At 43.6% G+C, this 16070-nt stretch overlaps 1 protein-coding gene across 3 annotated transcripts in view; it reads right to left on the reverse strand.

Moving 5' to 3' along the window:
- TRIM55 (tripartite motif containing 55) overlaps window positions 1–13927 on the reverse strand; it is a 35487-nt gene extending 21560 nt beyond the window's left edge. Inside the window, exons 1-4 of one of the 3 annotated variants that reach the window (XM_039703110.1) lie at window positions 13590–13925; window positions 13014–13186; window positions 4714–4879; window positions 2904–2999 (exon numbers count right to left, since the gene is read on the reverse strand). In XM_039703110.1, coding sequence (XP_039559044.1) covers window positions 2904–2999; window positions 4714–4879; window positions 13014–13186; window positions 13590–13778 — 624 coding nt within the window. In that variant the 5' untranslated portion in view covers window positions 13779–13925. Of the gene's footprint in view, window positions 1–2903; window positions 3000–4713; window positions 4880–13013; window positions 13187–13589 lie in introns of all 3 variants that reach the window. The other 2 variants (XM_039703109.1, XM_039703108.1) reach the window with 2 other exon arrangements.
- Between the last annotated feature and the right edge of the window lie 2143 nt (window positions 13928–16070).

Genomic DNA, 16070 nt, shown 5'->3' on the forward strand with positions numbered 1-16070 from the left:
GTGGTAAGACTTATTCACAGCACTTGGCCAAAGAGAAACCCACTTTTTTCTTGACTTCCAACCAGAGCTCATCTATGACTGGTATAATGAGCCCTGTATGATTCAAAGGAGAAAGCCTTTCACAGATTTACATTTGGCTAAAAATCATTGTCTGCATGAGGGTGGAGAGGGGATTGAATGCACATCTTGATGCACTGACCCAAGTATCCACTCATCCAAATGAGGAGGGCTAGGCTAAACAGGCACTCCTTGCAGGGGGTGCAGGCTTTTCCTGCCCTTGTGGGAGTCCTTGTCACTTCCCAGAAATTCCTGATTAGTGCAATTAGAGGCACCCAACAGTTACAATTACAACAATTACAAACCCCACAGGGTGGGGTTAAAGAAGTTTTCAAACCAAGTGGGTCATGGTTTCTGAGTGTCCTTCTATGTTCAGACCTCAAATAATCTTCTCCCACTCCTCTCCTAGCTTTCTCCCCATGACATGTCGTTCAGATCACTTGGAAAACAACCTTAATTTCGAGACAGGTGTGTGCTATCTTTGTCATTTGACGCAGGACAAATGTTAGGGGAAGAAGAGCAAGCAAATGACAGCAGGGTGCTCTGAGAGATCCTTCCCTGTCTTTAAGCACTAATAGATAGTATTTCCTGCCAGCAGATATTACAGAGCTGTGAATCTCATGAGTGAGAGTGCAAAACAGGTTTCTAACTGCAAATGCTGAAATATTTCTGAAATATTCTCTTTCTGCATAAAAAGTTCCCATATGAAGCCTCTGCCTGATGGAATTACTCTAATCAGATTCTGTGTAATGAAAGAGGTTAACAAATACATGACTTTGCATTCTAAAAAGTTCTCAGCCTTTTTTTGTTTTTAAAGCACAGCTACATCAAAAAGAAAGGAGTCCTTGCTACTGAGCATGAATCTCACTGCTTGTTCCAAAGGGTCTGTATTGACTGGCCAATGCTCTTAGCATTTGAAAAAACACTGTAATTTTTCCTTTGTTATTAGACTCATTTACAGAGCTAAACAGAACCTAATTATTGATTATAGTTTTCTGGTATTTAGCATTTTATATTCTTTTCTCAATTGTCAGTATAATATGTGAATTAGGTCAACTTTTCAATCAGTTAAAAGCTGCACAAGCTTTTTTTTTTTGCTTTTCTGGTTTATAAGGCGGGACAGGAGCAGTGTCTAAATGTAGAACTGTAGGCTATTACTTATTCCAGCTAAAAGTAAAATGATCATGTATTTTCTGCTAAAGCAGATATTTATTGTTCTCTGCAAAGTGTTAAGCAGAAAGAAGAGACAATCCTGGATTTCCATGGGTAAACATTTCTGAGTTCCAGATGTAGTCTCTTGTCTTCAAGGACAAACTGATGTCAATTCAGACAAAGCTCTTGCATAGTAGGAAATGTGACTTGCTTGAAATATAACATGGAAGTGCCAAGGTAAACTCTTAAGATCTGTTTTCTGCAATCTTTGACTTTAAAGGTGAAAAGCCTGATAAAACATCAGAAGGTAAAATGGCTGCATTTTCTTTGGGCTTTGACTTTAAAGGTTAGATTTTAAACTGAGTGGATGACTCTGAGGAAGCTAGTTTCAGAAACTGTTGTATTTTTAAGGTATTTTTAGCACAGTGTTTTCTCCATATTTCAAACTAGGTGTTTGAAGATTTGTTTTTGGTTCAGCTAGTTCAGCTTAAATGAGAGTAAGCTTTTGCTTTTGTATAATTCAAATTTCTGCAGTTAACCTACTTGAAAGGCTTTTTCTCTCTGCAAAGTCCTGATAGCAGCTAATTTCATCCTTGCAGAGTGAAGGCTTCCCAACTACAAAGTTCTGACTGTGCCCAAGTAAACGAGAGAGCATTGATGTGCTCTCTCTTTTACTTGGGCCAATGGGTTTGTGTTCTTTGAAACTAACTCAGACATTTTCTGTTTCTTCTTGCTTGGAATTGTGTACATAGATTGTGTAATTGTTTTTTCTTACTAACTAGAATCTGTACATCTTGGATTAACTTATTTTTCCTTACCATTTCTCCTTTCTGCTCCATCTCAGTATGGTCAATATAATTCTAATTGGCTGAGAGGGATGTGACTTCTTCACTAGATGCTTCATCAAATTCTTATCACAAAATCAATTGATATGAACTCCTTTCAGCCTATTGTCCTGTGATGCTCAGACTGGTCAAACTTTATGTTTATATTTGCTTTGCTGATGTAAAGCTCTCAGAGAAAGTGAAAGCCACTTCTGCTATTGAATAACAGAAAACTAATTCCAGCTCTTCCAGAGTGAGGCTTTCACCAGAAAGTCCAGTAAGAACCCAAACTCTTCTCTCCCATGAGCAACAAAACAAGACTCCTTAGAGGACACCATATTAAAACACTACTTCTGTGCAGAAGGCAAAGCAACCAAATACAGAACAAATACTGACATACCTGTGAACCATGCTGTGCCCACCCTGTGGCTGAGACTCAGGCTCTGTTCACAGGACCTGTCAGACTTCAGACTAACTGGTCTTTTATCTAAAGGTCTTACATGGTCTTAGATGAAAATCTAAGAATCTGATCTCAGATGTTAAATGAGCTGGGAGTTGATGGCATTTTTGTGGATCTGCTTTTAACTTCAGTGAGATCCTGTTCCACTAAGAATACTGAACAAGACTTGCTGATATGGATTATCCTTACTCTTTATCCCCCACCATATAGCAAAGGTCAGAGGTGCAGGATGTACCCTTTAGTTGAAGCAGTAAATCTTAGTAATGTACAAAGCCATGAGGAATGGTTTAGTGAAACAATGTGGGAATGCATGTGGGTAAAGTGAGGTCTGTTGAAGAATGATCATTACCAGAAGTTTAAAAGATGCAATGTCACAATGAAATAACTGCATTTAAAGAGGTGGCACCTACCTCAACCGTCTTGCAGGTCTCCTCCAGCTGTGTGACAATCCCTTGCATTCTGTCATTGCTCCCCACCAGGACTGCAATGCCATCACTCAGCTCAGACTAAGCAGTAAGGGGAGAGCAAGCAGAAGGGTGTTAGGTGCTGTCACACTTCAGGGTGACACATCTAACAGTGGGGAGCAGGGGACAAATAAGCCATACCCAGGATATTACTTCATCTTTCCACCAGAAATGAGAAAAATTGGAGCTTTATGTGCCCACAAGATATCTGCTTGTATCTCAACATTTGTTTCCTCCCTCCACACACTATGAAAACATTGACATTTTGGAATTTTTAGTGGAGAAAAAACTGTGGTTTGGAAAGAGGGAAGAACTTTGTTCTAGGAAGTTCTTCTAGATGCTTTTGTTTGAAATGCTGTTTCAACAGGACCCAAATATTTCCTTTGGGTTTGTTGAGGGAAAAGACTCTTGAGGGATTGTTTTTTTCCATGTCTGGGTTTAGCCACACCACTGTGGTATTTCCCTGGGGACTGTAGCTCTTGGCCTCGGAATAGAGAAGAGGTGGCCCATGAACCTGGAGTAGCCGAGTAGCCAATGTGTTACAGAGTCCCTGGCATGCAGGCAGTGGGGTTGGAGTTGTTGAGGTGGTTGTTGGGGTTGGAGTGAGAGGGGACAGGAGAAAAGGAAGAAAAGAAGATAGAGGCTGAGCCACTGGCATGAGGGAAATGAGTGGAGGTAGAAAATAACCTGAGCGTGAGCATGGAGATGATTGTGAGGTATCCCTAAGAGAGACAAAGAAGCCAGTCCTAGGGAACTTGGGGAGGGTGATGGGGAGTGCAAAGGGCCCTTGGCACACCACTGTGGTAACAGAGACAACTGTGTTCATGGCTTCCACAGCTCTGTACAGGATCCTTTGAATCATGCATCCTGCAGCCTCCAGGTTACGCCTCTCATCTTGGGCATGACAGCCCCTTTCCATGGGCATTCTGGAAAGGAAGACACAGCTTGCAAATCTCCATACAAAATAAGTGATTGCCGGCATGGATTCAGTCCAAAAAACTTCTCCTTCCTCTCCCACCTTTTTTTTTAATTGAAAAGGATGTTTTTAACTCCTTTCCTAAAGTAACTCCTCATTTGTAGTTTACATGCACACATGCATCTGTGTGACGAAGTTGGAGGCTGGGATTGCAAACTTGGCCTGTCTGATTGCTTGCCCCACTGGGGCCCTCCAGAAAAATGAGCTGTTTATCTCAGGAGGATAACCCAGTGAGTCAGGTTTTAAATTAACACTGTATTAAAAATAAACAAGTCTTTTATTGGTGACAGCAAGGGCAGAAGATGTTAGGTACATCCTGTGCTGCCAACTATTGAATATTCCTTCATTCACTTGCAGGAGGAGGTTTTTCACTTAACTTTTCTTAAAAATGGCATGCTTAAATGTAAAAGTGTCTGACAGATAACTATTTGATTTGAAATGGTCTGTTCTCTTTCCAGTTTTCTTAGTGTTGAAAATAACACTTGTTTGTCTCATCTAAATGAATTGCAAAAAGGGATTAGGAATTCAAAAGAGAAATCCTCAGCTCCACATCAAAATTGGGACAAATTGTAGTATGTTTTTGTGTGATCTCTCATAAATTTATTTTCCTGTGTTTCTAAACAGTTTCTACAGATTTATAGGAGCCTTTCAGTCACACACATGAGTGGCAAAGGCAACCCCAAACCTTTTTGGAAACTCGCAGGAAGATCATGGGAATACTTTCCTGCTGATGGTCCTGTCAGTTTCTTCAAGTATTTTGAGAAACAAAATGATATTTACCTTCTGTTGCTGGTAAACATTTGTGAGAGGAGCAACCTGACAGTCTTTGTGGGCACCAAAGATTTTGCACAAGGAGCAGGTGGGCATTTCACAGTTCAAGCAATAAATATTAATTCTCTCATCCTCGTGCTCTTCACACATTGGCTGGTCACACTTCCTTTCAGGTCTGCAAAAGAAAATATTTGTTTAAAATAAAGATGGTGCTCATGAGTTTCTGATATCATCACTTAAGAGTGTTAGCTTGAAATATGGTACATTTGTGTAGCAGCATCCAAGGTTGACTGAATACACAGCGTAGACTTAAACCTGCCCCATGGGATGACTAAAGAGGCAATGGTACAGCTTAATGGTACAGCTTACTACAGCTCAAATGACACAATATGATGTGATGACAAGACAGCAACATGACTTCATATAGGGATTCCCATATGAATGAGGAATGTGACTGGGAGTGTGACAGAATGCTTGCTCATATTTAAAAATTCAAATAACCTCACTAAGCCTGGACTCAGACTACTCATGTATTTTAATTAGCATGTTATCTAACATCTGTCTGAAATATGAAACATATGTAATTTCTTTCTGGTTCATCATGCAAATTGTTGTGCACTTGGCTTAATGCAGCAAAGCTGTTATGGGGAAGATTGACTTTAACCTAGAGTTAAAGATGATGATGAACCTTTAGGCCCGTAACTAAATCTCTGCTGCTGAGCTTTGTGAGGCCCTGGACAGGACTGTCAATATCAAACAGCACTGGGTCCTTACAGTCTTTACATTAGGCCAGCAACCAAAACAAGGTGTCACACGAATTGATTTCAGCCAGGTGGCACATGTCTGACTTCACAGTGGCAAATGTTTTAGCAGTAGTTTATTCATCTGTACCCAGCAGAAAGCACATGGGCCACACAAGTGTTCTCCTGTGCTAAGCCAGGAACTGTTGCCACATTATAGCTCAGTCTGATCTTCTCTTCACCAAAACCATTTGGCTGTATAAACACAGGTCTGCACAACCTGCTATCTTAGGATAATTTAGTTGTAGCTTCCTTCAGATAAGCCACTTAGCCAACATTGCCAGTGCCAGTGCCAGCTCTGGTCTGGTGTGTGTGGGCAGGGTAGCGCTTTCCTGAGCCCACACTTCAGGCTTAGCACCCTGAGCACATCTGTGGCAAACACATGAGTGTGTAAGGGTGTGGTACAGAAAACAGGGGCCAGTAAACTCATGGAAAGAGTGTGTCTGGGATTCAAGCCTTCAAAAGCCACCACTGTTACTGTGGCAATGTTACATATTTTCAGCACAAACCATTATCCCCTTCTGCTACTGTTTGGAAAGAGAACTATTGTTCCACTATTGGCAAGTGGAACAATGCCATCATATAAATATTTTTTTCATCATTAGAAACTATGTAATTCGATGGAATTATATGGGAACCTTTTTAAAAGACTTCCTACAGCTCTCTGTAGCAAGGATGCAACCAGCTATTCTATTAAAGCTTAAAATGTATAGGAAAAAAATAATTATTTTATATTATATTATAGTAGAGTTTTTCCAGTTTGGTAGAGTGGATATGTCATTTATTTTTTAATGACAAAGTACAGATTTTCTCTTCTGAAGGGAATGGAATGTGTTCAGTTAGATGTATTAGGAAAAAAATCTAGCAAGAAATAAAATATCTTACACATTTGTGGGGCTTTTTTAAATTCAGGAGTGCCCTGGAATTTAAAGGGTTCATAAGGAAAATCCTGCCTTATAATGTGATATACCAGAATAAAACAAGACAAACACTTCTGAAGAAAGCCTGTGTTATTTGGGTCAGACTTCCAGCACTCGTTAACATAAGGCACTTTGTCAAATTGAGTATTGTTTCAATGCTAGTCAAAAAAGGTGTGTCTCCTCCATAAAAGACGCTTTACATTGTTTGCAGATTACTGCAAACAGCCCCTAATATATTCATGTCATAGTGCACCAGTGGGAGGGCCCATGTGTGAGTGCAATACAATGAATTTCAAAGTGATTAATTAAGCCTGAGATAGCAGCTCTTCCTGCAAATATTTACAAGATCAGAGCCAGAAACTACTAGAATTTTATTGGACACTGGAACGGTGCCACTTGCATGAAAGACACATTACGTAGAGCAAAAAGGTGACGGTGTCAAGCAAGTTCAGCCAGCAGCAGCCAACCTTCAAAGGTGCCGTGGAGAGCTGGAAGCAACCTGGCAGAACTCCCTGAACTAGTGGGGCCCTGAAGACAGTGTCAGAAGACTAGAAATAAACAGATTTACAGTCACTGCCTGGGAATCTTTACTCCCCAGGCAGTGCAAAAGGAGAGATTTTAGCACACAACTGCCTGACTTCAGATAGGATCCTCTAGATCTGTGTTGCAAAAGGCCGAAACACAACCTCTAAGTTTAAAGTGGAGATTGCTTCTGAAACAGGAGATTAAAGAGTAGCTGATAGGAAAATGACTGTGTGGTTTTAGTTAGAGAAAAGGTTCACCACAGCTGTGCTGGTGACCAGAGAAATGTCAGGCTGCTGAAATGTCCTGATACCTTTGTGGTCTCATTCTTGGACTCTTCTCTTTGAGATGCTAAGCCTGTGTTTGACTGCCAGAAGCTTTTTCTGTCCCACTGAAATTATATTTGGACCACACCTGAAGAACAGACTGGGTCCTGTTCTGGACTGCCCAGTACACGAAGACTCTGACATACTGAAAGGAGTCCAGAAAAGGGCCCTGAAATGATTAAGGGTCTGCAGCAGCTCTCCTGTGAGGAAAGACTCAGAGAGCTGGAACTTTCAGCCTGGATAAAAGAAGGTTAAGGGGAATCTTAACAATGACCTTGGTCTTAATAACCTGAATGGAGGGTGTAATGGGGATGGAGTCAGGCACTGTTCAATGCCAGGACCAGAGGCAATGGACACAAACTGAAACATAGGAGGTCCCCTCTGAAGATCAGGAAACACTTTTTTACTGTGAGAGTGACTGAGTACTGGCACGGGTTGCCCAGGATGGTTTTGGACTTTCTGTCCTTGAAGATACTCATAATGAAGCCATCTGGACATGATCCTGGGCAACAGGCTCCAGGTGGTCCTGCTTGAGCAGCGGGTGGTTGGACCAGATGACCTCCAGAGGTTCCTTCAATCTCAACCATTCTGTGGCTGTGACTATAGGTGAGGCAGTTCAAAATTGCTGGACACATAAAGAAGCACACTTTAAGAACCTATTAAACCCTTAGGAAAACTGCTGCTAGCATGCTTTCTGTAGGATTCTTTCCCCAAAAGGCCTCTGCTGAAGTGCTGAATCCAGTTATGACAGTGTTTTTACTGAGGATCCTAAGACAGCTGTAGCACTTTCTGTGGCATCACGTCACCTGGTGTCTGCACCTGGTCAGGGGATGGAGAGAATCTGCATGGTTCTATGAGGCACAGTCAGGCCATTAGTAAAGTTATGAAACTGCATTTGCCACAAATATCAATCTTGGGCATACAGTGCTAATGACTGCCCTCCACCTGACTTCATGCTGCTCACCACGACCCTTTGAGTCTGGCAGTACAGCCAGTTTTTGGTCCAGGTCACTTTCCACTGTCCACTCTGTCATAGGAGACAGTGTCTAAAGTCTAGATAAAGAGTAACTACTGCTCTCCTCTCCTCTCATGCACTGAGTTAGTCATCTCACTATAAAAGGCTATCAGATTGGTCATGCTGATTTCCTCTTCATATATCCATGCTGACTATTTCCAACCACCTTCATGTCATTTATATATTTGGAAATGGTTTCCAGGAGGGTTTGCATGAAATACTTTCTAGGGATCAGTGTGCATGACTAGCCTGTAGTTCCCTTGATTCTCCTCCTTGTATTCCTTGAAGATTGGAGAAACATTTGCTTTTTTCCAATCCAGTCTACAGGAAACTGTACAATTACCACAGCTTTTAAAAGATTATTGAGAGTGACCTTGCAATAATATAAGTCAGCTCCCTCACCACTTATAGATGCCTCCCATCAGGATGTCCAATTTTTTCCTTTATATTCTCTAACCTGATCGCCCTCCACCAAAGGTGAGTCTTCCTTGCTCTAGTATTTCCCACTGGTCTCAGGGTACTATGATTCCATAAAACGTAACTTAATAGTAAAGTCTGAGGGTGAGTACATTGGCCTTTTCTCATCCTGTGTTACATGAGGCCCTGCTCTGTCTTGTAGTGAACTCACATTTTCCCTAATCTTCCTTCTGCTGCTGATGTAGCTGTAGAAGCTCTTATTAGCCTCCATGTCCCTCATCATATTCAGTTCCAGATGGACCTTGGCTCTTCTAACTTCATGTGCTTGGGGAGTGTCTCAAAATCTTGCTGAATCACCTATCTTCTTTTCGTTTGTGGACCTTGGCTTTTCTAACTTCATCTGCATGTGCTTGGGGAGTGTCTCAAAATCTTGCTGAATCACCTATCTTCTTTTCGTTTCTTTTTTAATTTTTTTTTTTTAATCAGGCGCTCCCTCTTAATCAACGCAGGTGTTTTGTCACCATTGCTTGAGTTCCTGGATATGGGGATAGACTATTTTGACCTTGGAGGCAAGTGGTACTTGAAAATCAGCCACAATGATGGACTCTCTCAAAAGCAATGAAAAGACCACCAATGAAAATTGGTGAAAATGGGGCTTGAAAAATGAAAAGGCTATAGAAGTTCATGTGGACATAAGGATTCCCGGAGCTCTGTTACACTGCTATCATGGATGCCCAGCCCAAGAAAACTAATGGTGCAGGTGAGCTTGGGGCTTTGTCTCATGGGGAGTTGGAGAAGATCCAGATGATCCCACTCCTCATCTCTTTCACTGCACAGCTTGTGGGGCTCCTCTTCTCTTGGTGACCTGTGGTCAGGGAGCAAATTTCCCTGGCCCAGCCTGTCTGCGATCCCCAGATGCCCCTGCAACCTGGCCTAGAGAGACACATCCTGCCTTGGGAGCTTGGGCTAAGACCTCGGAGGTGTCAGGGACAGACCCTTCTGGTGGTGCTGGCTGTGGGGCTCTGCAGGACATCAGCACCATCACAGAGCCCATGTAGGCTGCTCTCAGAACAGCCTGGTCCTGCTGCACGCTCTGCTCCACCCGTGCTGGGGGCTGCAGGGACAGCCTGTTCCTCGGGCTCTCCCTGGTAAGTGCAAGGCAGAAAGAGTGCCCCACCCTCCCTGATCAGGATTCAGCGGGTAACAAAGCCCAAAGCACCTTTTGATCTGGAATAGCCAGCTGAGATCATTAGAACCTGCCAGATTTCACAAAAAGTCACAGTCTCCTGTTGCTACCCTTTCCTGGTGACAGCAGGGATCCTGATGTTCCTCAGATAGTTTAGGTGATCAGCAGCCTACAGATTTTCAAAGACTGGTTTAATATTTAGCCAACTCAGTTTCCACTGTTTTCAGTCCTTTGCTGTCTTTTAAAGCTTTTTACAAGCCACCTCCTGCTTGAAGAATTCTTCCGTTGTGTTGCTAACGCATTCTAAATTGGGCAACAGGCTATGCTGCCATCAGCTGGAATTTGATGAGCAATGGGATAAAAGACCATATGATGTGATACTTAGTAATAGGAGGGGCTGCATATGAGGGCTTAGGCAGACTCTCCCAACCTTAGTCCAACTCCTGCCCCAGTTTTTATTTTAAAAAACCCAATTCCTTAATTCAAATAGAAAGTCCAATTACAAAAAAATAAAATAAAATAAAATAAAATAAAATAAAATAAAATAAAATAAAATAAATCAACCAAGCCTTTTGAAATAAGCTAGTAAAATCTTGCTCCCTTGCTCCCTTTTACTCTTAGCTCATGTGAGATGCAGATGGGAGCTGGCCTCATTCTGGCACATGCAGGTATAGTGAATTATACCCACAGGAGAACTCTATGGGAAGAGGTTCCTGTCTGGAAATCACACGTGCTGCCAGTTTGAAGGGCTGTCTTGGGAAGAACAAGGAGGCAAAGATCACATCTTACCCTTCTTCCTATGTGTCTCTGCCATACCCCAGTTGTCATGATGGAAGAAACTGGTATAAAAGGAAGAAGTGGGGAAGACTTATTTCCCTTGACTTTTTGCTTTCAGTGGGACAGCACTGGGAAAAGCCATGAAAGATCTGCTCACACTCTCAGGGGAGCCCAAGGAATGTTAGGCAGAGGGAGATAAGCAGCTGAGGCCCACAAAGGGCCGAATAGTTTAGATAATGCTGCTATGCATTGCTGCTACTATGCAACCCTGACAATGACTTTCATTCTAAGGACATATATGAAGGTTAAATAAGCACCTTAACAGATTAAATAAACAAGTCTTTTCCCCACGAACTACACAGGAAAGACGACCTGGCTTTTTTTTTTTAACTACATCTGTGAGCTGAAAAAAAAGCAAAACCAAGGAAGACATGAGGACACACATGTCCAGCTTATTTGATCAAAAGCAAAGTCCACCCTTGCAGCTTTGTTGATTAATTTCCTCTGAGATTTTCCTGACTAAAATAATATTTGAGTATCAATGACACACACGGGGGTAGCTGACCTTTCCTTGGCACGGAGCGCAAAGGGCAGCAGAAAGGACAATTTTAAGCCAACTTCGTGCTCTCCAGTGCTTTGGAGCTCCAACCTATGCCAGCTGCCACAGTCCTCAGAGAGGTCCAAGCAGTTGAGAACAGCCAAAGCCACTGTCAGGCTCTAAAGTGTTCTCTTGCTGGTGACTGTCCTTCTCTGCTGGAGGAAGCATCCTCAGCCATCCCAGGGACTGGGTTCTGGTGGATGTGTCCACCTGCAGCTGTGATGCCATCTCTCTGTCCCTGGGAAATCCAGCTCCTTGTTGTGGTGGGATCAGAAGACTGTCAGGGAGCATGGCCAGGATTACACCTTCCAGGTGAACAAAACATCTTGCCATACAGAGCCATCTCTTAAGGATCCATGCTGGGGACAAAAACCAGCTTCCCTGGGTGAGAGCTCCTTGGGACTCCTGGAGCCAGGTTAACTCCATCACAGAATCACAGAATTGTAGAATGGGGTTGAGGAAAAGACCTGAGAGATCTTGTTGTTCCAATGCTTCTACTTTGGGCAGGGACACCTTTCACTAGCCCAGGTTGTGTGAAGCCCCATCCCTCCTGGCTTTGTATGCTGCCAGGGATGGAGCATCCACAACCTCTCTGGGCAACCTGTGCCAGTGCCTCACCACCCTCACAGTGAAGAATTTCTTTCTATATCTAATCCAAAGACACTGTCTTTCAGCTCAAAGCTTTGTCCTATCCCTTCATGCCCTTGTCAGAAGTCCCTCTCCAGCTCTCTTGTAGGCCCCCTTTAGGTACTGGAAGGTGCCCTAAGGCCTCCCCAGAGCCTTCTCTTCTCCAGGTTGAACAACTCCAACTCTTTCAGAAGAGATATACTCCTGTCCTCTGAGCACCTCTGTACCCCTCCTCTGGACTCACTCCAGCAAACCCATGTCTTTCTTGTGCTACGGAATCCAGAGCTGGATGCAGTATCCCAAGTGGGTCTCATAAGAGCAAAGAAGAGGGAGAGGATTATCTTTTTCACCTTCTCCCTACTAAGTTCTCCACAGTGGTACCATGAATCCAACCCACCCCAAGGAAATAAAGATGAGAACACATTTTTCTGTTTCTGGATCCAATACACATCAAATGAAAGAAATTACCATTCAGGAGTAATCTTACTTTTTAGAATTGACCTATTCCTCTGCCCTGAGGTCTTTATACTTGTGCACAGCCACACAGCTCTGGAATGTTTTGTTAACTGCTCTTCCTTCTCTTTCATGGACTCATAATAAGACTTGATTTCATAAGTTCACATCCCAAACTGACAGGAATAGAGATATTTTTAACAGAATTTTCATTTGGCATTATGATGCAGAGTACCTTCTGTGTGAAATTCAGTTTTCTTTCTGTTTGCACTGTCTACACCTCAGGATTTTCTAATAAGATTTGAAATCCTTTCCCTTCTTTAGCATGAGAACGCACAAATAATTGTCTGAACTGTTTTTGCAATAAATGATGTTAACCGAGATACTTTTCTCTTAATCATATTAGTAGCTGTGCTGACCTCAAGGGCCTTGCTTGCACAGGTAAGTGTTGCTCATGTGAATAAATATGGCCTGATCCTCTGCTGTAAGTGGAAACAGGGAAGCTCAGCATCTATTTGGATAAAGTTTTCTGTCCTCAGTGAGAGCTGACTTCATGGTGCAGCAGACAGTCAGACACGGCAGCACAACCCCTTTCTGCTTTTCCAAGAGACAAAACAACTAAATCAACCTCATGTGTGTCCTCTGAAGGACACACATTCCCTTGTTACCTTGTGGACTCCTGCTTGTAGATGTCGATGATGTTCTCCACCAGCAGGTTCCTCTGCAGCCCGTAGACGCCGTGTCGGTCCAGGACCACCTCGTGCCGGCAGGAGGGACAGCGGAAGCGGCCCCCCGATGCCACAGTTGTGCCTCCCCTGGTCGGCAGGTAGGGGTTGGAGGCCTGTTCTTGCCAAGCAGCACAAGGAGAGGAAGGTATGGCCATGAAAAACCATGAAAGCCTCTTCCCAAAGCACCAAATGGTAGGAAACCATTTGTCACTGTGCCCAATGAGAGGGTAATTCCGACATGTCACCCCTGGGAAAGCAGCTGGTGACTGCTGGGCGAGGGGCCAGTCCCTCAGCTCACGCTCGGCCATGTCACCACAGCCAACAGGTGGCACTTTCACCTGCTGGGAGCTCAGCCCTGGCACCCGGATACATCAATTTTGGCCTGAAATCACTCCCCCCAACCCTGTCTCACCAACTGTTAAAAGTGATCTACAAAAACATGTAAAAAATCTTCTTTCCCATTCATTCCAGCCAGTCCTGCTAGGGAAGCAGAGCTGTCTGTGGGAAGAAACCTACCTGGAAGATGTCACTGGCGCACTTCCGACAGAGGTTGTGCTGGCAGGGCAGGATGACCACTGGCTTGGTGAACATCTCCAAACAGATGGGGCAGATCAGCTGTTTCTCCAGGTTATCCATAGTTTGCTGCTCTTTGGAGAACGACTTGTAGCTCAGGGAGGTGCTCATCCCTAGCTTTTCCTGGGGCATGCGCTCAGGGCCGCGGCCTTGTGGAGAGGTTTTGGGGTTAATTTCCCCTGAAATAGGTCCAAGGCTGTGCTGTGATCAGAGGCCGGCTGTGCTGCCCGGGCCAGAGGACATGGTTAGAGCGAGGGGCCGAGCGGAGCCGGGCTGTTTTTAGCAGCGCCGCGTCACTGCTGCCGTCCTGCCGTGCCCATATATGCGCGCGACAGCAGGACAGGCTGGGACAGGTGACGGCTGCGGAGAGGGGAGGCCGCACAGGGCCTGGCTCTCCTCACTCACACCCCCCTGGCAGCCTTCACCCCCTGAGGAGTTGTGGGAGTGATAAGCAAAGGCCATCTGCTCCCTTCCCTTATCTTTGCAGGTCAATGGAGACCGAAGGGCTTGCCCCAGCCTGTGCAGCCACATCCTGCAGCCTAATAGACATTCTGTTGTGGGCGAGCAGCTGTGGCCATGACAGGCAGGATGTCATTTTGCCCATGTGTCTTGGGAGGCTCCAGGATCCTACCTTTCCAAGGTGTGGAGTACACGTGTACATGTACAAGACAATAGGAGTGATGGCTGCTCTGGAGCTTGAACACTTCAGGGTGTAAACATCTTGCCACCTTGAAAACGAGACTGTCGGACAATTCAGACTTGTTGTGAATTATAACATCTGTGTTGTCTCACCCTTCTCATGAGACTGAAAATAGAAGAAAAGTTTTTAAAAAGCCACTCAGTTGCCCCATCAGGAAAAGGTCATAAAAAGTTGCCCCATCAGAAAAAGGTATAATCTGACACCAGACAAAGAAAATTGCCCACCTATAACTGTGCTTGACTTTGTTCTGGTAAGATTTTGGTCTTAGGAGCTATAACATAAAAATCCAACGTGACTTTGTGCCATTTGTGCACATTATCTCCATGGGCAGGTTAAATATGCATGAAAAACATTTGAATTTCCTGATGAGAAAAAAAAAAAAAAACAGAAGAAACACAGTGTGAAAGGCTTTCATTTGTGCTGCTAGAGAATAGGTACTAATTGTATATGCTCTCTCTCTGATAGTTTGATTCAAATATATTTTAGTTTTGGGCACTGCTGTGTTTATATCTGTTTATTAGACACTGATATCCCTTTCAGCTTGGCACTTGTTCCAGAGTTATTTTTAAAATGACAATTTCCCAGATAATTTGTGACATGTGATGCCTGATCTTAAGGGAAAGCCATCTGTGCTTCTAGTTGCCAATAATTTATCACACAACTGTACAAGCAATAAATATCTCATCTTCAAATTTAAGCCAAAGTCCCTGCATTACTGTATAAAATCACTTTGCCACCATACTGTACATGTAATCAGAATATTTTCTTCTCTTTCAGTCAATAACTACAATACTTTTTCAGTTCAGTCTTGTAGAAACCTTTAATGCTTATTCTGCCTTATGACTGTATAGGGCTTGCTTCTGAAAAATGCAGTAGAGCAGCTGAGTGAGTTCCCCATGCATCCAGGGACAGACCCCAATTCTGAAGCAGGGCCCTCAATCTGCATGCACCACCAGTCTGGAAACTGTGCACTTTGGAAAATGTAAAAGTGAAGGTTTTCAAAGATTTCTGCATGAAAATGAATACTATCCTCTGCATGCAATTTTAATAAATAACATTAAATTAAATGTATTATTGACTATTTTATTTTCATTGCCTCATATACTTAAGCATTTGAGTGAACTGTACTCATTTGCAGCCCACCAAGCTGCAAATTCCCCTGTGTAAACTTACACACATTTGTCAGCAGTCCCTTAGAAACAAATCGATTTTTCTAAGTCTTGCATTCACAGAAAATTAGTCACAGCTTAGTTAAACCCCCTTGAAATCACACCTTTGCTTTGACTGCCTGGTGTGGACAAGAGCCTGGAGTCCAGTGGGAGAAGCTGCTCTGGCAGCTGAGCTGTGGACAGCTGGGGCTTTTGGCAGGGCTGGCAGGGAGCCTTCCCTGGCAGCAGCAAGAAGATATTTCTCTTCTTTCCCTCCCCTCATAGCTGGGTCAGAGGTGACTTTTGCATCTGGAGGAATTTGAATGCCTCATTCTTGCCCTCCTCGCCTTCAGTCAGCTGCCCCTTGCACAGCAAAAGCTGCTTCAATAAGGGGCTCTGAATTAGATGAGGAAAGCCATCCTCATCTGGCAGGGCAGGAACTTCCACCTTGCTGCACAGGCAGAAGCAGAGACATTCTGGAGGGAAAAGCTGAAGGCTAGAAATGTCAGCACACAAAAACACCTGCATATGCTGATGTAGGGAAGGGGGTGTTCATGGCATGAAAAAAAAAGCCAT

Source organism: Passer montanus, unplaced genomic scaffold (genome assembly GCF_014805655.1).
Source record: "Passer montanus isolate IOZ18808 unplaced genomic scaffold, ASM1480565v1 scaffold16, whole genome shotgun sequence".
Lineage (NCBI taxonomy): Eukaryota > Metazoa > Chordata > Aves > Passeriformes > Passeridae > Passer > Passer montanus.